The sequence below is a fragment of the Diadema antillarum genome, unplaced genomic scaffold (assembly GCF_040938485.1).
Source record: "Diadema antillarum isolate AM-2024a unplaced genomic scaffold, OU_Dant_1.0 scf00000114, whole genome shotgun sequence".
NCBI classification, from domain to species: domain Eukaryota; kingdom Metazoa; phylum Echinodermata; class Echinoidea; order Diadematoida; family Diadematidae; genus Diadema; species Diadema antillarum.
The window spans coordinates 295,782-321,223 of NW_027271003.1; the positions used below are offsets into that span (position 1 = coordinate 295,782).

A 25,442-nucleotide genomic window follows, 5' to 3' on the forward strand; every position below is an offset into this window, starting at 1 on the left:
TGGATGGGCTATCCCGGGCTCTCATTCTGATCGATGAATTCTTGTGGCCGCCCAGCTCATTCTTAGCTAGTGTCAAGCGTACGGTTCTGGCCGATGTTGTCAACGGTCTATCACGGGCTGTCTCTCTGATCAATGTAGAGTCTACCTTGTTCCCTAACCGCACCAGCGACCCAAACACGTCCGTACTGGTTATCGTCCCGGCCGGAGTTACTTGTTCCCTGGTTTCTGTGCATGTTGGTGTGTCCACTTCCCTGACATATGAATTGAAAGATACAATAGACCTACACCACGTTAATAAAACAAAGCCATTGCTATAATTCGATAAACAGAACACAGCATTACATGACGTTACTCCTTACTTAGAACAAGCCTGAAAACATACTGAAGAGATTTTGACCTAGGCCTACTGGGCTGTAGACAGACCTCTATTGGCTCTAACGTTAGGCCCAAAAAAAAAAAATTGTTGAATTGGCGTAACCCGCCCGACCCTAAAAATTCCGCCGACCCCATGTTTTTTCATTATTTTTTTTTTGCTATCGATATCAAATATCTTGTTGATTGCGCTCGCGATCGCACAAACCCGGAAGTGGAAACGGCTCTGGGGATATCGGATGTACGAGGGAGAGATCTAGCGCCTCGCATAAGCCTTCCTTGATCAGTACGTCATCTGTTTCCAACACGGACACGTACTCTAACAAGATTTATTCAGTGTATACGTAGCATTCAGACTGCGATGTATTGTGCACAGTTTTGCCATAGGTTTCTTGTGTGGAGAACTTACACGAATCTGTATATGTGGGACTGTTATAGAGATCGCCGTGTGCGATGAAAAGATCGTACATATGGGTCAATTTGCATCATTCTTATCTAAGTCAAAATAGTAAAATATGAAGTGAAAACATTCAGGATAGGGATTTCAACATCTTTAAATTCTGTGAAGGGGTATAATTCCAGTAATATCGGCCTCATAAATGATTTGTAGAATAGATGAACACAGCACATTCGGTGCAGCAGTTGTAACTGTTTACTGAGCTGAGCACGAGTTTTACACGTAAAATGCAGGTAGCAAAAAAAAAAAAAAAAAAAAAAAAAAATCCGCCCGACCGACCCTATTTGAAAATCTCATGTTACGCCAATGCAACAATTTTTTTTTTTTTTTGGCCTTAACACTAACAACAGTTATAAACTTATAGAACAAATTTCCTTATTGCATGTACCATGTACCAGTACCGGTATACCGTATAGGCGTTACCCCGGGGCGCTCCTTGTACACAGTTATATCTTTGCGTTCAGGCTGTGTGTCGGAGTTAGTAGACTCTACTTTTGAAAGGCATAAACGTTACATGCAGGCCTAACTAAGTAACTTCGCCCGGCCCAGTCGCTGTAAAAACGTGACAGCCATGCTCTGCACAGCGTCTGTTCGGGCTAGCCCATTAATTGCTATGCCAAATTTCTAATAGTAAAGTGTTAACGTTAGGCCTAACATTGTTAGATCTGGATCAACTGTACCTGGTAAACATTACACAAGATAGCAGCTTCGATCAAATTAGATCTAACATTAGGATCTAACCGTTAAAGGTTAATCACTGACTGAAAACGAAAACTGAGTGATGAATCTAACTTGATTTTGTACAAACGAATGTCATCTAAAAATGAGATAAAACACATTAAAATAAAACTAAAAATCTTACCTATTCTCCTAAATTGTGATGACTGAAGTGGCGAAAATGGAATTGACAGTGACACGTTTCCAGTCCACTTTGACAAAATTAATGTCTAACGTTACCAGGTGCCGTTCGTTTCCCATGGGTGTGATGCATAGAGCTAGAGCGTTTCTACTGTGTATGTGTACAGTGTCTACTAGCAGTTTGCTGCTGCATGCATGGTATTGCATTGGCACTCTGCCCGCTGTGGTGGTAGGTTTGCATAGGCAGGCGCTAGGCAGGCAGAATTGAGGGCTACATCGCGGCGGTTACATACACAAGATTCCCATGCGGTGGTGCAACAGTGCAGTACTAGTATGTGTGCGTTTACGCGTACGCATATCTGATCGAGCGCTAAAATTGGATGGTGGCAGCTGTCAGTTGGCACGCAGCCAAGAGAAGTCATTAGTCTACGATAAAAAACAATATGTACTTTTTATTATCACAGCAGTAGAAACAAATACAATATTTTTGTACCAATACCACATTTTTTGGTGATTCTTACATCTGGCATTCGAATATACAGAAAGGGAAAAAATGAAAGTGGACCTAAAGATATTGTTTGACCTGCAGGAGTACCACAAATAACACTCGGGGACTGGGTCGCATACTAGCAAATGGTGACGAACGGAACCATTTCGATTGGGAACCATTTATAGGTGCTCATCGGAACCATTTTGCGAGAACCATCTGATGAGAACCATTTTGGAGCCGACGAGAACCATTTGAGAACCTTTTTTTTCTTAGAGTGTGGGAAGAGACTGATCTACATCCCGACTAACATCCCGTACATAAACCAGTGCATTATTTTTTTTTTTTGCACATGCCTTTAGTAGTTAGTAAATCTTGCCTTTTCCTTACGGAAAGGCCACGATTTTTGAAGAAAATGTTCCAAACATACTAGTACAGAACACGAACTTGTTCACGATAAATAAATAGGTGAATGAGCGCACTCTTGTAACTGCGTGCGCATTGCTAAAAAGTATGCACTTGTGACGTCATGCGCGTATCTAGGAGCAGTCGTTAGTACCGGTCATTAGTAAGCGGTCAATAGAAAAACTAATTCCTGCTGGGCATATTATACAAAGTTAGGCACTGGTCACGTAGCTACGTAATTTCTTTGTACCAAGCATTTGACAAGGGTCTTTATAAGACAAAATCACATTCAAGCATGACCGTTCGCAGTGGGAGCGTGGGGGAGGCCAAATTCCTCACCACCCACTGAATTTTTCAAACACCCTTTTTCCCTGCACTCGGATATAAAAGATTTTGAAAAAAACCCTTTAAAAATTCTCAGGATTAAATGGAGAAAATGATGCCACATTAAAATATGTTTTGTTTGTTTATTACATCTGCCACGGAAGGGGGTGATGTTTTCATCGGCGTTGTTTGTAACTACGTTTGTTCGTTTGTTTGTGTGAAAAAATAACTCAAAAAGGTTGTTTGCGGGATTTGGATGAAACTTGCAGGAGAAGTTGATGAAGACACAAAGAGCAATGTCTAAATTTCGGTGATGATCGGACTTTTATTTTTTTTCTGAAGGATTTTTAAAAATGTTTTTGCAGCCAACTCTAGCTGCTCTGGAGAAGCACAGCGGAGCTGGAAGCTGATGACGTAAACAAAGGACTTCTATATTGGGAAATTGGGTGATTTTCAGCATGTGTGTGCGGTGTGGTATGGCTGGAAATAAGTTGCTTGGTGGAGGTCTGCTCTTTCAGAGTGCTTTTTCTAGTTCTTGTTATTGTTGTTTTAATCATACACGCATTAGCGTATCGCGTTACCCTGTTTTGACACGTCGCATTTTTGTGCACCATTTCTGCCACCATTGCATTTTAAGCCGTTTATTATCATCACTGCCGGTGAGCGGTATGTAATGCTATGAAGCTCTTTAGACTTAGTTCACAGTTAAGACATTTAATTCTTTTAGTGAAATTGATCAGGTTTATTGCCATCCAGAAAACACACACTCGGGTGAAAAGTCCGAAGACTTATAATTCCCGTTTACAAAACAAATTATACATAAATACGTGAAGATACCTTATACAATGTACAATGCAAAGAATATCATTATCACTAAACAAAGATTAAAATACATGTAGTAAACAATCGTTACGAAAAATCTACGAACATATAAAACAGAAACCCCAACAACCTCATACATTGTAGATTGCACTGTATAATACTCTTTATACGCATATATCTCAATCTATCTTTCCTTTGTTTATATTTCATATCAAAATCAGCCTCTCCTTTTAGTCAAATCCAAGGGGAATGGACAACATTCGGCGATTTACATGAATTTCAAATAACACATATTAATCCACACAGGTTTGTATCCATCAAAAATATTTCAGCTTACACAAAATTTACGTTGCCAGGCAGTACTCATCAAAAAAAACTTTACATTTTCATAAAATAACATAATATAATAACCCTGCTGAGCGTTGAGACCACATACACATATATACACACACACACACACACACACTCACTCACTCTTAAAAAAGTCACACCTTAAATCATCAAGACACAATCACTCATGAATCCAAGACGTGACAGATTCCATAATTTTCTCTCTGGTCTAAGTTTCAATTTGACAATTTTCGTTTAACAAATCAACCAAAAGTATGCAGCATAAATCGATGAAGTTCAAATCTAACATGCTCTACCTCCTTGAAGGCAGTGCCAAGTCATGCCAGTGAAAATGCGAAAGCTCAAAAATTTAGTGGTAAATATCTGTATGTCTCATATTCGAAATTAAAAATATTCTTAATATTCTCTGAAAAATGTACACAAGATCAAATCTAACAATTCAGATGGTCTCCCGTGTTAATTAGAGGCGATAATAAGTATTCCGTCAGAGAATCATCCCCCTTCCAAATAACTTCCACAAGAATGATCGAAGTGACATCTATCCTCCACAGCTCCCCTCAACCGCTCGTCTGCTACCGCCTCGCTGGAGTGTTCCCCCGCGATCAATACGGAACATTATTAAACTATTCTTAGGAGGTATTATCTATATAGGGATAAAATGTTGCTCCATCTCAAAGTTGAACTAAATTCAATATTAGGTGAGCAATACGAGAAGAGAGTGGGTTAAAGGTCCTGTTTAACTTTGAGAACAGTGGATTAAAAAAGCAACCTTTAAGATATCACTTTTAATGCATAATCGTGCAGGTCAGTAGTATCACAAAACATCCTAAATGAAATACATGTATAAGGTGATATCACTGATTTTCTAAATAATAAAACATAACTGTACACGATTTGGTCTGGAAACATTTTTATAACATCTATTATTCACATTTTGTATATTAAACAATACTTACCATTGACTATACTGTTTCAAATATCTATACGTTGTTTGTATCCCTTTATACTCGACTTTGAAAACTATTATGAAGCACTAGTGCTGGGTTTTGGTTCATCTGCAAATAGTAAATTATGCCTTAATTTTGTCTGTATGTATTGTTTGATACAGGTACTGCATGAGGACATTCATACTCACCTTCAGTTAAAACGACAGTGTATGGAAGATATCGAACAACTCCTCAAGACTCGGGGAGACAGAGTCGAGTTCGACGAAAGCAAACACCTGCGAGACAAACAGTTTGAGCTGAGAGAGCGCTTTGACTTTGTGCTGATGCATTCATCGTACCGCCAGAAGACACTAAAACGGGCTATTGAGGACTTGAAAAAGCTTGAGGTTGTTATTGTTGCACTCTCCTTTTTCAGTGATATACTACTGATAAGATAGTAATGAAATTTTATTTAAGAACTAGGAAAATGATTCATTCTTATCGAGTTATATTAGTGTTGATAGTATTGTCACTATGGCATATGCATGAATCATGAAATGATGATTTTATAGTTGTTGTTGCTTTTTTTACATTTTGCGCCTCCTTCTTAGACATAATTATCACGGTCAGTGTAGTATTATTTGTGTATTTTTTTTTTCAGTCTAGGCCGTTGTACCTATTCCCAAGTTGTCTATTTAAACCAACGCGGTTATTATTGCTGTATAATGGGACTTTCTATTGAAATGAAATTTGTAACCCCGCTTTTGATAAAGAATAAAAAAGTTAGGACAACTGAATTTTAGCTTTTGAATAATCGATACACAACGTTTCTTGCACGCTTTATTTCCAGTTTGACTTCACCGAATTTCAGGACTGGATTCAAGATGCCGAGCGCAAGATGGATGCGACAGAGGGGAACATTGCTATAGAGCTAATGGCACTTAAGGCACAGCTTGCGAAACACATCGAGTTCGGAGAGGACGTCTTTGACCAGGAAAGCAAAATTAAGTTCCTCAACGAGTCAGGGCGAGCTTTTATCGATCTTGCTAAGGTGAACTTCAAAACAATTTCTACGAATCGTTCAGTGGTTATTCATTCACCCACTTGAAATAGTTCGATTTTGTTTGTACATGTCTGTGTGTGTGTGTTATAATGTTATTGAGTGGTTTACACTTTACAGTGTAAGAACAATAATCGTAGTTAACTTTCCTTGATATCCACTATGACAACAGAACTACAGGCAGAAACTTGCCGAGTTCTGCAGAACAGTCAATCACGCAAGGGAAGACAGCCATGTCTTCAAGGGGACATCTGAAACGCACCTCCTCACTCGCCAGCTGGAAGATGTCAACAACCGTTTGGACAGTCTCAAAAGACATTACGACAAGCAATTGCGATACTTCAATGAATTAGTTGCCAAGCACCAGACCTATGAAGATAGCGTGAACCATGTTTCTCAATGGCTCGGAACTGCGAAAACCACTGTCGACAAGATGAAGAAAGAACGGGTTGTTGGCACCAAGGAAACCACCCCCAGGCAGATGGAGAGAGCAGAGGTATGTGTGACTCCCAAGTTTCCCTCATTGCCGTCCAAGTATATCTACAGGAAAGATTTCGAATTGAAGAAATAAAATGGTACTTTTAACTTTGAGTTTGAAACTTAATTAATCAATCATTGTGTCCTTTTTGGAGGTTAATCTTTCGATATTATGGTTGCCTGTTATTTTCAATATTCAAGTTGTGTCTCATTGAACAGTTTTTTTTTTTTTTGCAGTATGTGCAGACTCTAAATTGCCAGCTCGCGTTATGTTTAAAAATATTTCAACTTGCTTTATTAACAGAAGGAATCTGGTTTGCCATCTATAATTAATATTACTCAGTCAATGTCAATTAGGGCTCTTGCCCCAACCTTCATGTTTCTTTGTTTTTCCAGAAAATATTTGTCGCCATTCCTTTTGTTTTTATTTACATTCTCTCAGACTTTTAAGCAAGATATCAACGCCTATGCCAGGGATGTTGAGGATGTTAAGACTAATGGTCAGGACCTCATCAACTCACAGCCAGCTTTGAAACAGAACGTACAGAGAAAGACTGGTATGAAATTTTTGTGTTCTTTTTATGGAATAGATCGTTGTGATTGTGGCTACAATTAATAATTCGTGGTAGCGCCTATAGTAGAATCTACCCCCATGACAAATTCCTAAACTAATGTGCCTTAGTATTTGACGCAGCCACGGTCTCGCAAAATGAAGAAAAGAGAAAGCAAACAGTGCCCCGCTAACATGTCCTTTACATGAGTATTATAACCAAGACCACAAACACTACTGCCCTACAGCCTCCTGATAGCAGCCATCCTTCCTCTTTTCTTTTGCGACTGTGCCTCCAAGCATCGAAGAGGGCCACTGACGTACGCATTGCAGCATAAAAAAAAACAACAACAACCCAGGAACTCACGTCGTGTCTTGCTTTTTATCAGCTCAATGTCTCCTTGACAGGCCTTCTACAGCATGAAAACGACGGTCGGTCACTGACCCTGACCTCTTAGTCTGGGATGTCGCCTAATCTCCACATGCCGTTAATCCTTCAAGGGGAATGATTTCTAATAGCAGACATGTATTACCCAGTGGTAACTACCCCTCCCTGCGATGGCGTTCCCTCTTGTCGGTGTTTCCGAGTATTATGTGGGTTGTTTTCTCATCTTCAATTGACCCTTTCCAAGTCCCCCGATTTGATACTGCACCGAAGGCTTCAATCCCCTTGCGTGGGTGCAGTATATTTCATAATAATAATTGTTTTGGATATAAACTCCAAATTTTATTGTCCAAGAATGGAAATTCATTTTGCCCAATTGATCGTGGGCCCGGCAGCCACTGAGCAGCGCCAGATCGACGTTGCTCTAACCTTTTCAACTGTTGAACGGCAAACAAGGTAGCAGCAACTCCCATCTTTTAACGTCTTTTGGTATGACGCGGCCGGGGTTTGAACCCACGACCTCCCGATTATGAGGGCAGCCGCTCTACTCACTGAGCCAACACATCGGTAATTGACTCTGACCTGCAATAACTCAGCTCAATCGATGCTGTAGGCTTTTGTGCTGAGAAAACGCAGACGCTCGCCTGGCCGGCCCTCAAGGCCTCCTACTTGGTGAGGTCAATTCGGCCATTCCTCCTCCGTAATCGAGGAGGATTAAGTGCGGTGCATTTGTTGGCTGTGAAGTGGTGCCTCAATCAAAGCAGCTCTCTTTGGGATCCTTTTTAGAGACCAATTCATTATGCTCCCCTTTGGCTCCAAAAATCCTTCATTTTATATGATTCCAAAAGATATCGTAGCGCATATTGCATGAAGCTACTTTCGGTTCTGCGGCCGGTCCTCCGTATTTCGCGTCCAAACTTATAAAGTAGCTCTTTAAGTTCATTTCTCAAGTTTATGGCGACTACCCTGTTTCAATTACAGCCGGGGGTATATTATAGTTCTGCAATGTACAGGCATTAGTAAGAGCTTATCATGAGACAGATTAGAAGACCAGCGATGATTATCTTATTCAAATGGATGAAGTCAATCATCTTATCTGTAAGTGATAAACTCATACCGTGAGGTCCAGCCCTCCTTCCTCCTATGTTTGGACTTCGAAGTCCAAGCAGGTATCTATGAAGAAAGTATGGACGCTGTCAGGTGGCTTTTATTGGGCAGTAATGAATATAGGGTCTTTACTTTCTAATAACGTAGGACACGTCAGTGGGGCCTTATTTGCCTTCTCGTTCTTAGTTCTGCGAGACTGAGGGCAGCTTTAAGGGATAATTCAGTAAAGAAGGCAAAGGTAAGAGTTTATGATCATCATTACTCATCTTCCTGATCTGCAAATACTTTTCTTTAATTTTATTGTTCTTGACTGTGTTGGAATTACTAGAGAACGAATGATTGATCCACTACAGGACACAGTGTAGTATTTTCAAGATAGAATGGGTTAACCACCTTTCTTATTGCATCGTACTGTGAATTTCACACAATATCTCCGCATTAAACTAACTGATTTATGAATTGCATGCAATGTTAACGCGTGCAACACTGATTTAATGTACCTTTCCAATTAAGTATATAGAGAAGTTACAAATAGAATTGCTGACAGGGTTACACACATTTTAATCGCTTATTACACATTTTCTTTTTAATTAATAATTTACTTCTCAGGGTATTTTAAAATAATCTAATCTAACACAAAATTTATATTCATTTTAGCTAATACTTTTTAACATTTTATTGCTGCTGTAGTTGTTTTTATTATTTGTCTTGTTAATGTTACTTTATGTTATAGTTTTCATGTAAAACTAATGGACTCCCAATTCGACGTAGCCTCGGAGTTGTTTCATGTATTCTTTCATCATATTTGCAAGTAGGTGATATTGTAGAATGCTACCATACCATCGAGATTGGAGTTGATCACGTCCTGGAAAGGTTGCAGGTGGCCAAGACAGTGATGGAAAATTTCGACGTGATCCGGGAGTGGCTTGACGAGGCCGAAAAGAAGCAACACCGCCTAGAAAACGAATCCTTATCTATGACCAGGACGGCGATCATCGCCGAGCAAGTGGAGAATAGCAGGGTGAGAAGGGGAAAAATGGGTTGTAGCAAAGCTAATAATTCGACGTTTTCTGAACGTTCTTTCAATATATTCTAATTTCGTTGTTCGGAAGTGTTTTCAAAACGTCTTCAGAATTTTTTTAAAAGGTTTTCGACGTGTTTAAATCGTTTCAAACCTATAGAAACAAAAATCAGTTGAGGGAATTCGTTGGGAAAATGTTATGTGTATGAACAATGGTTTCTATCGCGATGAGTGTCAGGTTCAATCAGTGAAACTGCTGGTTCGACAATAGACTTAAAGGACAAGTTCACCTTCATAAACATAAGGTTTGAGAGAATGCAACAATATTAGTAGAACACATCAGTGAAAGTTTGAGGAAAATTGGACAATCGATGCAAAAGTTATGAATTTTTAAAATTTTTGTGTTGGAACCGCTGGGTGAGGAGACTACTACAGCTTGTGAGTCATATGCGTACAACAGTATAAAGAAAATGTAAAAGAAAATTCAACATATTTTCAATTTTTTCGCATAATATAAGAGCACTTGACTTGCCTCTTTTTAAAGGTAGGGGGAATAATATTACCCATAACATTTGTCGGTAACCAGTCATAGGAATGTGTACTTTTTTCAAAAGATGGAATTTTGTGAAATTCTCTTTATATTTTCCTTATATTGTTGTACGCATGTGACATCTAAGTTATTCAGCCACTGCAGTAGTCTTCTCATCCAGCGGTTACTGCACAAAAACTTCAAAAATTCATAACTTTTGAACGGATTGTCTGATTTTCCTCAAACTTTCAATGATGTGTTCTACTAATATTGCTACATTCTCTCAATCCTTATGTTTATGAAGGTGAACTTGTCCTTTAATCGTTATTACAAAATTTTACGTCATAAGAATAACTCTAGGCGAGAAAGGTTAGAGTGCAATAAAATCCATGAAATGTTTTTCCTTTTGGGGGACCAACTTGGCCTCTTTAAATGGCAGAAACATCCAAAGTACTTCACGGCAAGAAAATCGAAATTCAAATTCTTGAAAGCAAGATTATAATCACAACAGCTCGAGTACCAGAACTGGTGGTAACATAGCAAATCCAAAATCAAGTGAGATCAGTTAAGAGTGTTGATAACTTGAAGGTATCATGGATGTGGCAATAGATTTAACGGGGAATTCAAAGGCGATATCACTCTCTTCGCTAATCGGTTTTGCATGGTTCATGTTCGTTTAAGTCCATGGTAAAGGGGGGGGGGGCGCTATACTTGCCCATGTCTTGTAGGCTACATCTCATAGTGTATAACTTGGCGATGTTCGAGCCCTGGCTTAGTTTTCCCAAGGATCTAATGATTGTCCGCTCTGACCGTCGGTCCTATAGGCCCAGCTAGCCAGCGGACAGATGCCCCTCGACTTGTAACTATATTTATGACCTGGTTGTGTAAAGGTATGGCTCTGTCTATGTAGAGAGTAGAACGTAGACATGCTTGCAATGCCTCCATGCCTACATAATTCTATCAATGCGCTTGAGAAGGCGATGTAGGAAAAGGGTGGTGGTGGAACTACTCTCTAAAAAAAATCGAGTGAACATTTTCACTCTTAAAGGAGTGAATACAAAAAAGAGTGAATTTTAAGTGAAATTGGGGTGAATTCTGAGTGAAAATGTTCATTTCACTTGTTTTACAGTGACGTCAGGGATCACTCCAAAATGTTCGAGTGATCCCTGAGGTGACTTCAAAATGAGTGAAAATGAACATTTTCACTCAAAATTCACTCTAATTTCACTTTAAATTCACTCTTTTTTGTATTCACTCCTTTAAGAGTGAACATTTTCACTCGATTTTTTTAGAGAGTATATACACTAGAAGATTAGAGTGCTTGTCTCTCTCCCTACCTCTCTCTCTCTCTCTCTCTCTCTCTCTCACTCTGTGTGTCTGCCTGGCGCCAGCAAAGTGGCAACTGACCACAACAGGCTCACCTATCATTCCTATGCAGTGCCCTAACTCTCGTAATGACAACTGAATGAACTAACCGTCCACTGAGATGCATATCCCTATTATCCTACTATAGCCTCCAATCATATGTGCACCTACAGCCTATCTTATGAAATATCAACACTATCTCTATATCCTCATGGGGTTACACCAATTATTTTTTGCTCTGCTCTACTAGCCCCTTTAGTTCTAGAACCCCCCCCCCCTTATTTAACAAAGCAGTTTATTGTCCACTTCTACTTCTGTTTTCTGCTACCTGGCTTACCTGAACAGCTTGCCTTGTAGATTCACCTTGTGACAGTGAGAGAAATTGTGAAGAGGCGGGTAACATTGTTTTTTTTTTTCGCGTGAGATGACTAAAGTGCAGTAACGATAGGCATGTGTGTAACAACAGAGTAATACCACTTTCAATAATTCATGCATTTTTGGCCCGATACTGGTCCGAGCTAAACTAGACCGCGCCAAGCATTAAAAGTTGCGTTCAGTAACTATTGCAGAGTCGCGATACTTTTACGATGACCCATTCATAAACCCCATTCATAAACTCAGTGAATGAAGAGAAAACTGCCATGGTAACTGAACACCCCATGGACAGAGCGGAAGTGCATTTTCGCGCGATATTTGATGTGCGTGCCGCGCGCTTATGAGCTGAGCAGCGTAAGCCGTGACCTTTGACAGTGAAAGGAATGTTGGCCTGGTTGGCCTGGCGCTGCTATCTTTCATAAACTCTTCGATCAGCGCCAGGCCCGCGCCTGGTCCACGCCTGGTGCTAGCTGTATGCAACAGTGCCAAAATAGTCCGCACCTGGCGCGGGCCACTTTGGCCCCCACCCATTCATAAACTCAAGATTTTCGACTTGGTCCGCTCCTGGTCCGCTCCTGGTCCGAGCCAAGAGGGTTACTGAGAGGGGTATAATACTGTACTTCGCAAGCTAGGGAAGAAGAAGATCTAGTTATTTTCCAGATCTTCAGAGCCTAAGACTGACATTGATCCTTATTAGGAGTTTATGAACCAAAATAAATGAGGCCTTTCGCTATTACTTGTTGAAAGAGAAGTTGTCATATTCACTTCATTCTTTTTTGTTTTCATTGTATGGCTTTTTTTTATTTGCACTGGAAATAAGGGAGGTACAATTTATCAATCAATGCGAAGTTCTAACTATACGTTAAAACCTGCATTGGTCGTTGCATAATATTCTTGATATTTTTTTTTATTAAAAAGAGAAACAAACAAACAAACAAATACATAGAAGAGTAAAAAGAGGGTCTGTGGCAATCCAAGAAATTGAGATAATTTAAAAAAATAAGGATACATGCCAACATCATAATTTTTTTCCATGACCCCCACACATGTTTCAGGAGGAGATCAGCGCCCACAAATCCGACATCAGTGATATCAACGATGTCGCAAATCAACTTATTCAGACCAGTGAGCCTGAAGAAGCCAGGAAAATTCGGGACTGGCTGTGCGAGATTAATGACCGCTACCAGAAGGTCAGCAACGCTACCTCCCAGTACATAGAGGTACTCAGAAGGGTGAACGACTTCGAGAACAGCGTCGACATATTAGAAGAGTGGGAACTGCCGTTGATTCAGACACTGAGCGCCAGGAAAATGCGACAGCAGCAACTAGAAATGCCTCAACTCATCGAAACATTGAAGGTTTACTTAAACATTTTTTTTTTTCATTCATGGCACAGTTTGCACAGAAAGCAGTGCTTATTAAAGATTAAGCGCTTGAATAGACCCTGCGGCACTTCACAGTCTCTCTTTCCTCAGTTCATTCTTTTTTCCGAAATGTGTGCTTTCTTTCCAATATTAACATAAGTTGGGAGGTCCATTTTAATCGAGTTATACGTCATTTGAAAGGTTGAATCCACTCTTTCAGAATCTGTTCTTACCTTAAAATCCATGTGTGGTGACTTTTGGTTTGTTTTGTGATGCAGAGTCACATATTTAGTATGCATGATAATTAAAACATTTTGACAGGATATCAGGCAGCAAATTGAGAGACAGCGCACTGGCCTGGAGGAAGTTTTACAAATTGGAAAGCAGCTACTCAAAGAGCTTAGAGTCAACAACACATCCCATGTCAATGGCATCTTGGACAACGTGAACGTGAATTGGAAGACACTGGAGGACAGTGTGGCAGAGCGGTGAGAAAATGTATACAAGCAGACAAAAGAAAACAGTTTTTTGATATTGAAGAACACAACAAAATATGAAATAGTGCACATTATAACTTAATGTCATTATTACATACACAACGTATGTATTCGCCTCGTTTGACTTGTGTCTCTCATTGTGTTTAACTCTTTATTTCCATGTTGGTTTAGGGCTAAAATTATTGCGATATTTGTAGTGAGGTATGAAAGACCCAAATAAACATTCGGTTTGAGCTAACAAGCATAAAACGGGGGATTTCAGTGCAACATCTGATACCACTTCCGGGTTTCTTCAGCTGACAAGAAAAACCAAATATTTCTTTTTCGTGCCACTTACTTCCGGGGGAAAAAAGTGTGTGGGTTGGGGGGGGGGGGGGGGGGGGGGGGAGGGGGCAAAGCCATGATACCTCATGTATTCCTAGGTATTGTGCCCCCCCCCCCCCCCCTGTTTCGCAGGCCATGCATATTGTGCACGTTCACCACAACCGTGGATGGGAAGTCATTCTCAATTATTTTCGATTCATATAACAGCATGACGCAGGTCGATGATCTTCAGGCTTCAATTCAAATGTATGACAGTCAACATAAGGATATAACCATCTGGCTAGACGGTATGCAGGACAAAGTAAACCGATCCGCACCTAACATCACAGAGAGAACGACCATCCTGGCCAGCCTCGAAGAAATTGAAGTGAGTTGATGGAATACGCAAGGAAGAAAAAACAAAATAGACCGCAACGCATGAACACTCTTTAGAAATATTATGTTTTTAAAAGCCATGATGATTTTTTTTTCATAAAAAAATCTCTATAATGGACATGCCGTGAGGAAAGTTGTAGAAAAACAATTAGCTCTCCTAGAATCTAAATGTTATGACAAAGCTATGATATTTCTTCTTTCAAGTTGCCAACAAGCATGACTTTTGCAGAAATGTGCACCACCGGGACAAAAAAACTTATTGCAGTTTACCTGAAAATACCAATGTTTGGCCACTGCTATCCAATAATATCCCAGCCATCATTGTGTGGAATCGAATTACGAGCGCAGCTTTCACTGTGCTTTGACATGTGGTGAATTATCGATTGATTTGAGCAAAATATGCATACTTGGCACATGATGAGTGATCGTGTCTCTTCATTAGAACACGACGCAGATGAATCGCATCGTTTTATAGTGCATGGAGACTGAGTTTACTTCAATGATTGTATCACTTATATCGTCAATTTGCTTTATTCATAATTAAAACATAGATTGAATGATAGCAAAGACAACGGCATAATGCAACGAAACATCCCGAATTGAAGGCCGCTATCCGTTAAATGCATTATAAACATATACGTCATGTATTTTGAGTGGAAGAAAATACTAGTTATTCAAATTCATGAAATTCTTCCGTCGAGATGTTTTCATTTCAACTGATTGACAAATTGCCCTACATCGACATGAATAAGCACTGAATTATCAGTGTTTTACAGTAGCCATGATAAAAAAAAAAAAAAAAATCATGGGTGTAACTACCCGATCATTTTTATCAGGGCTACTACTACAACACTGATCAATTCAGTACAAGGTTCCAAATTCAAAGATGCACTATACACTTGAATGTATTACCTTTGTGTCATTATATTAGTCGTTAATGAAAGAGGTCAAGGTCTATGAACCCAACATCACCACCCTTAATTGCGCCGGAAACTCGTTGAATACACTCAAGTTGAGCTTGGTCCAGTCCTTGCCCAGCAAGCCCATCTACCGACACTCCCAGCTGCACCTACTGCCGGTGCCCGCACTCAGATTTGAATTAGAGCCCCGCGTCGATGGTAAGGATTCTAACAGTTTTCTGCCCTCAATTTGTACACAGCATCGTGCAAACACAGACACCACACACACACACACACATACATACAAACAAACATAGTGTGTAAGGGACATTGTTTATGGCAAATTCTCTTACGGTACATTCTGTATTACCAAATTTTACCCGTATCATCTCAAAGCCGACAAAAAGTCGCCAGACATGAATTTTGAGTAAAGGGCGGATACTGAAAGAGTAAACTTCCGCTTTAAAATGATGTATAAATAAATTGAAGTATAAGACTCACAAAACCTACCTAAATTTATAAATAAAGGGGAGAAAAGAGGCTCTGAAGTACATGGTATATTCAAGAGCGCAATCTTAGCCGATCAAGCTGTGCAATGAATATGAGACGAAAAAACAACAACAACATAACCAGAATATGAAATACCATATCGACAACAAATGAAAGATCATGAAATTAAACTGACATTTATCATTCTGTACTAACACTTTCTATCCATGACTAACACCAACTTTCAAAGCAAAAGCATTATCCTTCAAATGTAATTACAGTTGAAAGAGAAGAGAGTGCAAAGGGTTTTTAAGGAATCAAAGAGGACCTTATTAAGACACACCTAACATGCTTTGTCACACGATTCCACAAAAAAAGTGCTAGAAAAAAAAAAACTGCTAAAATACTACTTCCGCTGCCTATCATGATCTCAATAACTTAGAAGAACTGCTTTTTCAGAAAGTACTTATGAAAAATCTAGCTTGACCCATTTCACCTAACTTGAGTCCTCGCACAAAATCAGAGTTTTTGACAGTTTGTTGCTTTTGTGATTCACAGTCACAAAATAATACAGTACGCTTGTGTACATCTGTAATTCTTTTCTGTATCATCAGTATGCTGGATTTGTACACGGATGATGCCAACTTCACTCATTTTCTTTTTCACTGTGATAGGTAAATCTGAAGTTTGCTCTGCAGTCAAGCACGAGCTCGAATACGTCAACCAGAGCTACGAAGACCTGAGCAAGTGTCTAGACAACCACATAGACGTGTTGCATAGGGCAAAATGTTTCCACGAAGAGATCGACTACGCCCAGCAGACCCTGGACTGGATGGAGACTACTCAGGTCAGGCATGATCTATGCAAGCCAAATGATCAAGAGATTGAGCCACACCGAAAGGAGATTGAAGCCCTCAAGGTGACGTCTTTTAAAGTGTATTTAAAGGAATCAATACCTTAACTTATATTAGTATGCCTTAACATTTATCGCAAAGTCATACCTTGCTAAGCAACTGCCATTCATTTCACCCTAAATTTATTTCCTCTTTCCCTTACTACAAGAGATATCGTGTTTGTTAATGTGTTTGTACTGTACATTACTTTCTTTACCTTGTTTCATCAGTTTTGTGACTGCATTTTTTTAAGGGGACTACAAGCAATCTGCTTTTTAGCAGTCACCTCTATTTCCAACCATTTTTTTTTCGTTACTTGTCCTAAACTTATAACAAGATTGTACTGTACTCTCCGCATAATCGGGTAGGCTCGTGCGGAGTACCCGATTAACAGAAGAACACGTCTCATTCACATTTGACACACAAAATGTATATGTACATGCGTTGTACACTGCACCAAACACCTACATTGTATGCTTAACACGAGTGCTTACACGGCACATTATACATACCCTACACTTGCTCAGTCAGTAGCAATAATTTACACGCTTTTTATGGACAAATATGTCTTTAAAAAAAAAAAAAAAACGTCGTTTGACTAGAGACTCCTCGCTAAGGTGGAAAATTTGACATTCATGATTTCCTATAGTGTTATGTCTGTGATAATTAATGTGGGTAGAAAGTAGATAAGAAGAAAATTATTTACCCATTTATGCGGAGAGGCAACCCGATTATCAGGTAATTTTAATGTGCATTGGAACTGACTTTGACATTTCTACCCAATTAAACGGAGAATACCGCCTATTTGCAAAGTATACCCGATTAGGCGGAGAGTACTGTGTTATGTATCATGGGTCACTATTTGTTTCTTCATTACGTTGTTGCATCATTAGTTTATGTGTATTCAAATGTTATTGTGTGTGTGTGTTGGAAATGAAATAAACGAAACGAACTTGAAGTTTTACATTACCGAGATCGACTTCAGCGGAAAGTGAGGATCTTCTCAGGTGACATGCTGTGTGAAGGATTATGTAAAATCAGAATGGATACTAAATCCCCTTTTTAATGTCATGTTTACTTTTTGTCACGTTGCATCATCAATACATAGATATACATGCACACATCTGTGATTTCCTATATTTTGCGTATTTGTTTGCCGTTATTTCTGTTGCTGTATTATGCGTATCAATGTGCTTTCTCGCTTGTTATAAAATGGGTTCAAGAAAATAGCCAATTGGAAGCGCTGAAATGAGTCACGTGTGCGTGCATGATTTCTTACTATTGCACGGCCTTGCAAAATAGCGTAAAGTCACTGACGTCACAATGTTTACACTAGCAGTACACACTCAATCAGTTGTTACAAGTGCGTCGCGCGCTACTATACGCGCTGTCAATCCTGTAAACAACTTCTACAGCTTCGGCCAGCCGGCCTTTCTTGTGCATAACATGTGGCGTACGTATACGCTTATACGTACAGTACTTCTATTTGCGGGATTTCGGAGTGCGACGTAAGTAAATGTCTGGGACGAACATCTTCGGACATCTTGACTTTTGAGCGAGTGCTACATGTAGCTGACTGGTATTGACCCACAAAGATGCATGAAAAATGTTGTTAGTTTTCGACACATTATATATCAAATAATACACAGGTTTGAGTTCGTGACGTTAGTGGAGATGCAGCTCACTCTCGGGTATTTACAATGTAGTGCGACATGCACTCGGCTTTGCCTCGTGCATGTTCCACAATTGTAAATACCCTCGAGTGCGCTACATCTCCACGAACGCACTCTCACCTGTGTATTATTTGTATATTAATGACCGGACTGTCCGTGTTAAATAGCTGTCAATATAATGACTTCTGAATATCTTAATATCGGATAGCAAACTTCTGAATATCTGTCTACTGTGTATGTAAGTTTTAAACTTTGATCTCATCGTTATACACTATTTCCTTGTATTAATCGAAAATAGGACATCCAATATTATCATTATTATCCTACAGATGATTTTAGCAAAGAATATTTTCACTACCCTTTCTGTTTCCGAGTGCTGTATGGTCTCCTACTTAGCTATTGTACTTGATCCTGACGTGGGGTGTGGTACACTCTTCAGTGCAAGTTAATCTACTTCATTCCCTGGTAAAACAGTGATCTATGCATCCATGGTAGCCGTCATGTTACTGTTCGGCCGAGATCTAGCTAATTTACACCAGAATTAGATGTTCTTGTATCCGTGATCACGTCACATCTACCGTAGATCGTGAAAGATCGAATTACTCGTACTGTATCATAGTCCTATGGCCTACTGTACTTAGTATACACATAACGTAACATGCATGCAAATGCAAGCGGCGGTGGCCTGCTACATATTTTATATCGTGCGCGGGCTATCTAGCAGTAGCGCTGAGCTGATCACTCGTCGCCTTCACACACACACACACACACACACACACACACACACACAAAATGCAACTTGTTTTCATTAAACCTAAATTTAATTTCCTGGTATGAAAGTGATATTTTGAAAAATTGTATGCAAAACAATTTCAACTAATTGATATATGAAATTTGTTTGTATAAACACAGAATATTAGAAAAAACGATATTTTAGTTAATTCGTGATTGACCAATCACAGACGTTTTTACTTCATATTTCAGGTCATCTCTTATATATCTCAGCCAATCACGGTGCAGTTTATAAAAACTTTGGGGAATCCCCCTCTTGCCGTCCAATATTTCAAATATTGGTCGCCTCGGCAAAAAATATTGATCGAGCTCAACAAACTTTCTAATAAGTGGGTCGAGGTTATGATGTTCGTCGACAAAATATCACTTGTATTTCGGCTCTAAAAATCCTCTGTATGGATAATATATTATGTTCTGTGCTTATATGCGATAAATGCATCTTTTACAATAACTTTTGTGTAAACTTTAATGGATGAAGAGGAAAGAAATAAACATATTGTTGTACAACAGGAGTAATCAAGACAGCCTGGTCTATGATGGAAAGAAGAAATCTGTTATGACATTTTTTTTTTCATTAGATTCTTCGAGATGACGTCACCACCAAACAAAGGGACATCACCTGCTCGATGGAGAAGTTTAAGCGTGACTTCTGTGGCAGGCTGACCTCCGAAAAGCTCAAGCCCCTGGAGGAAAAAGTTGACCGCCTAACGGCGCTCTACGACAAGGTTTCGAACTACTCAAACGATTGGCTTAGGCGGCACAAGCCCGAGACACCTTATAGTCTGAGGAAAGAGAAAACAATGGTGAGAGCAACGGGTTTTTTTTCACTTCATGTGATTATTCGGGCAGTAACAATGTCCCCTTATCATTGTTGTAATAATAATATATCATTATCATTGTCATTATCGTTATCATTATTATCAGCGTCATAATCGTCATCATCAGGCCATATTTCTAATTATCACATGTTTCTTGGAGCCCAACATCCCTTTGAGCGTAGTGACAGTATCGACACTACGGGATGAGCGTAATTGCCGTAATAGGGTCTTTTTCAGCGTAGTAACATCGGTACAAGAACGGGAAGTAAAACTAGATACCAACGTGATCCCGCTACTGCGCCGATCTTCCCTAATCAAAGCACGACCTTCCCGAATGTCGCTCTCATTATACGTTCTTTATGCTTGTAGGGAATCAAGGTCTGTTCCAACGATGCTCCAATACGCGTCACTCACGCTTTAGCTACGTTGTTTCCGCTTTAGCTACGCTGTTACTTTCCAAGACTAAATTATCCGAGTCTCCCGCTCTCCCCGCTCTAGACGGGAAGGAGTAGGAGGACGTTGTCGCTGCACTTGCCAAGGCAGAATATGAATAAGAAGGAAGAAGAAGAAAAGATGAAGACAAAGAAGAGAAGAAAACAGAAACGACGGACTATAAAGGAGAGGACATTAAGAACAAGGCCTTGGAATGATCAGCCCGTCTTTGTTTGACCGCCGTAGCCAGGGTTTGATCTTCGAGGGGTGGGGTGGGGGGGGGGGGGGAGAGTGTCGGGTTTTGATGTCGTAAGTGGTGCCATTTGATGCATGTTTTATTTTGTATTATGATGAAAATGTAAGTATTCAGTTTTTGTGAAATATGTTTGTGTTTCCGTTGGAAATGGGGAAAAATGAATAAAATGTTTGCGTGTTTTATCGACATGAAACAGTCCTACGGGTTAAGGTAAGGTAGCAGTAATTTGATGTAGATTATTATTGAAATAATTTGCCTGTAAAATGTTATCATTTAACAATTCTTACAATGAATATCATGAACGTATTGCATCATCATCACACAGGTCCGTGAAATCCAATCCGTACCTACAACGCTTTCCCCCCGCATCCAGCAGAGCATTGTAGCCAGACTGCAAGGTTACGGGGCACATGCTGTAAGTACAACCGCTGTCAATGTAATATGCATTCTTTTCGGGAGGATTGCAGTTAGGACACCCACTCGGGGTACAGGCGTTTTAGCACGTGATTGAGGGCAGTGCAAAAAAACAAGATTTTCGTACTGAATATGCTGTTATCACTGTTTATACTGCAGACTTTATAGATATTACATCATTATGACTGAATTATTTCGAGTTGATAGTAGGTGTTTACAGATAGAGATGCAATACAGCCAACCCAGTTTCCATGAAATAAACTAAACGCTATAACGAAAAAGTGCGCATGAGCACCACGGCAAAGTCAGGTCTGTGGCTTTTGAACTTTTACTTTTATAAAGAAATTAAACATCGAGCAACTCGGGCACAGCAGGGAATAATAAGTCTTGTATTGAACGTTTGAAAATGTCTGCGTTCAGTATCTTCTAATTTGAGACAAAGGATAACACCTGTACATTGCTTGTTGAGCAAACTAAAACACGATCCTAGAGTAATGAAAAGAGCTATAATATCACTGAGATGTAAACCCAACTTTGAGCAAGAATAAAGAGACAATGGAAATGAAGGAAATAATGACACCGAAGGTAAGAAGGTAATGAAAAACTTGTAATCACATTAGGATGAATCCACAGTGGGAAACTTGGACAGATTTGTTTGTGTTTTTTTAATGTGCACAGTAGTATTCTCAAAATCCAAACATGAACTTTACAGACAATTATCGTTGCTGCTGTCTCTGTTAAAGGGTACTTATTTAGTTGTCTTTTTTTTTGGTTTACATTTTTTATAATTAATGCAGAAAAAGCGAAAATGGACGATATTCCGGATGGCGGCAACTGCCATTGTTTTCATAACGGCTCTCAGTTTGGCCTCAGAGAGGACCCAGCATCACTTCGAGGCAGGAGCTCAGGGCACCGTCACCTTCGACGCTCCGTGGACAGCGCGTGACGGTCTGATCGTGTTCTTCAATGTGAGATTCGAGTCTGAGAAACATCCTTTCTGCACCCTAACTAACAGACTTCCAGAAGGGTTCAAATCTGCAAGCCAGTATGATCGTTTCAGAATTAGTTACACAATTACAGACAAGGCTGTGCGTGTTACAGTCGACATATCGGACATCTCTGAGGAAGACGCTGACGTGTACATCTTGACACTGATATCCATTGATGCCGACAATGGTAAAACGGTCCTATTAGAAAAAGAAGTCGGGGTACATCAACCACTTGGCAGTGCCCGATGCGACGTTCATGAGTCCACCGATGGCTATGACACTCGATACGCAGAAGTTTCCTGCCGAGCCGTCGCGGGAAGAGGGAGTCCAATGTTGGCTTGCTATCAGCATGGCGTGAAAGTACCCTACAAGGGCCAGGTACATAATGACGGTCGTCACGTTGATGGCACATTCTGGATGAAATTGAATAGTAGCCCTATCTACTGCTGCTCTTATGATGAAGGTGCGACAGTCGATCAAAGCACATGTCGCGACTTTGTCTGGCCTCCCCAAGCACTTACGACTGGAAAGAGTCTGGTTACTTTGTCAAGAACATTGTCTATATCAAAAATCAATTCCGTCCAAGATTACCCCAAGGAAACAGCTGATTCTGGGCGTAGCCTGCACGCTCAACTTATGTTTGTTTACCTTTTTATGGGGACTTTGGTGTACTTGGCGACGTCATAGTTATTCTTACCTTCACTAGTGATATACAATGTAGCTAAAAGTCATGCGTGCAGTTATATCACTGGTGTTGGTATTTGATATGACTTGACTGAAGAATTTATTTGCTAAATGTATTTTTTTTAATCATTTTTACTGAACTGTCGTCAACTCCAGTCGACCAAACTCCACTTACACCACACACAGTAGGTACACCTCCCAACCCCTTAAACAACCCCTTGAAAAAGACTTGTAACTGAAGGTCAAAAGCTCGGCAGAATTAAAGGCAAAGTTATCATACTGTAACGTCTGCCAGCAGCCATTAATCCTTTACAACTACACCTACAAATAATGCAGCACTCATCACGTACTAGACCGAGCCCACCTCACCTCATACATATTATTATCAACGCGTTGATTTAAGCATGACACGTGATGAGAATTGAGTTCATTCTGAAACAAATTACCAAGTTTCACTTATTATGGCGTTCTTTCAGCAGCACAAAATTACCACTGGAAACGATTCAGCACGCACAATTCCGTTATGTACCTTGTACTTTTGCGCCGAAGAAGTTGGTTGATTGGATACAGAGACATTTTATGGTTGAAAGGGGATGGCTAGTAACTCATAAATGAGAGTCAGTGGAAATGCTGGGGGTTGATTGTTCTAATCCTTGAGGGATTCATTAAGAGTACATAATCTATTGTTGTGTGAAAATTACTTGCTTCAGAATGGTCTCATATTCAAGTAATGTGTACACGCAGTTCAATGTTTCCAGGTTAGTAGGAATGTACAGTGTCGGGGCTATCGTTAACGATCGGAAAAAAACATCCCCAAGCATTCCTACTGATCAGTTACCTGCCATCCCCTTTAAAAAATACAGTGAAATTTCGAATAACCAGGATTCTAGTGTCATTTTCCTAGAATAGAAGCTACATAGCTAAAAAGCCGTCATGAAATTCGCTCAATTGTGCTAGCGTATCTTCATTATCACTCTCTTGTTCTGAAATATTCTAGATGAAACATGAATAGATTTTGAAAGATAAACAAACAAAAGTGATAATATCTGAAACTGCTTTGCGTTTGTGCACATTTTAGTAGTACTTCTGTAGACTCACCATAAGAACACAATTGAATGTCGGCCATCGGCTGATTGAAAATTATTATTTTTTATACTTTTATAGATAATTTACTATAAATGATTTGTATATAGGCCTGCACAATTACTTGACTCTAAAGGAATATATGATTGGCCTACCTTTTTTGTCTTAGCGGAAATGAGTGTAATTGGAAGATGATCTTGTGTGTTGTACATAGTTGTGTATGATTATCATGTATGTAGCTGTGTATGTAGCTGTGTTGGTGTGAAATTTGTTATAAATTTCCCGACATACATCACAGTTACTGAATTTCGAATTTATTCCGCTATATAAATGTCATAATTACACAAATATCTATTCGATATTTCCCTGCAGTATTCATGTATGCATAAATAGTGTGTATGTACAACAACAAGAAATATCCTTGTTCAAATAGTGCGGAACAAAGGCAGTATGGCGCACATTGTTTAAAGTGAAAGTAACTTTTCTGGGCTATCTTGTTCTATTGCTTCAAGACTAATACTTGTTTACTAACATTACACTTCCTCAATTAACAGTATTACAAGGTGTTTGTTCGATGTGAGTTTAGGGTAACATATTATTATCATTATTTTCTTAATAGATATTACACGATGAATCATACATTGGGACCTGAAAGAATGAAGTGTTTATAATTATTCATTATTTTCATCAAGAATCTGTATGTCTCATTTCAATATTAGTATAGCAAAAACTTTTTTTTTTATTTCAGTAACATATTTTACTTTAATTTTGAACTTTTTTCTTTTAAGAAAAAATGCAAGTGTGTATTTTTTTGATAATACATGTAGTATCTAATTTAATGTTGTTTTTTTGTTTTGACGAAGCTATATTTGGACTGCCAAACAACTTATACATCATTTTTATATATGAATTCCCCCAACACCATTCATAAGGCATTTGTCCGTGGGGCTGGAAATAGTGTGAAAGGAAACAAAATAGAGATGATCTTTTTAATTTGTGTGCATGTTTTATCAAGCTGTCGATTTCGTAATGTTACAGTTTTTATAGACGCTTTAATGATGCATAATAAAAATGGCTGTTTTGATTAACTAATAATGTGCGTTCATTTTCTTTTGGGCCTGTCCATGTTATTTATAATCAATGATTGTGCTTTTGTTCATTTTGTTGTTGTTGTTTTTTGTTTTGTTTTTGTTTTTGTTTTTGTTTTTGTTTTCTTCAGGTGATCCATAAAATCATATGCCAATGTGCTGGATGGCATGACACTGTAGGCAAACACGTGACTGATGGAAGTAAAAGAATGAGTGGTTCCTTTAATAAAGTACACTGTAAAGAGAAAGTTTATTTGCGGTGTGTGCTAGTCTTGTTTATAATTATGTGATGTGATATTGCCACATAAAAGTGGCCGCTTTGCAACTCGACAAACATACTTGTGGTAATAATAATGATAATAATACATTCTGCTTATATAGCGCATGTTACAATGAAGTCTCTATGCGCTTTACAAAATTTCTATAATAACAATACAATTAGAAATAAATATGTAATACAATACAACTGACTATAACAGCAATACAGAAATTATGAAGAAT

The 25,442-nt window shown here is 39.2% G+C and overlaps 1 protein-coding gene across 1 annotated transcript in view; it reads left to right on the forward strand.

Moving 5' to 3' along the window:
* LOC139719777 (uncharacterized) overlaps positions 1–25,148 on the forward strand; it is a 79,685-nt gene extending 54,537 nt beyond the window's left edge. Inside the window, exons 14-26 of the mRNA XM_071631160.1 lie at positions 5,185–5,409; positions 5,853–6,053; positions 6,235–6,558; positions 6,982–7,096; positions 9,397–9,602; positions 12,927–13,229; positions 13,557–13,723; positions 14,264–14,423; positions 15,363–15,549; positions 16,494–16,738; positions 19,756–19,980; positions 21,009–21,098; positions 21,895–25,148. Of these exons, the coding sequence (XP_071487261.1) occupies positions 5,185–5,409; positions 5,853–6,053; positions 6,235–6,558; positions 6,982–7,096; positions 9,397–9,602; positions 12,927–13,229; positions 13,557–13,723; positions 14,264–14,423; positions 15,363–15,549; positions 16,494–16,738; positions 19,756–19,980; positions 21,009–21,098; positions 21,895–22,773 (3,327 nt within the window). The 3' untranslated portion in view covers positions 22,774–25,148. The remainder of the gene's footprint in view (positions 1–5,184; positions 5,410–5,852; positions 6,054–6,234; positions 6,559–6,981; positions 7,097–9,396; positions 9,603–12,926; positions 13,230–13,556; positions 13,724–14,263; positions 14,424–15,362; positions 15,550–16,493; positions 16,739–19,755; positions 19,981–21,008; positions 21,099–21,894) is intronic.
* Positions 25,149–25,442: the final 294 nt, after the last annotated feature.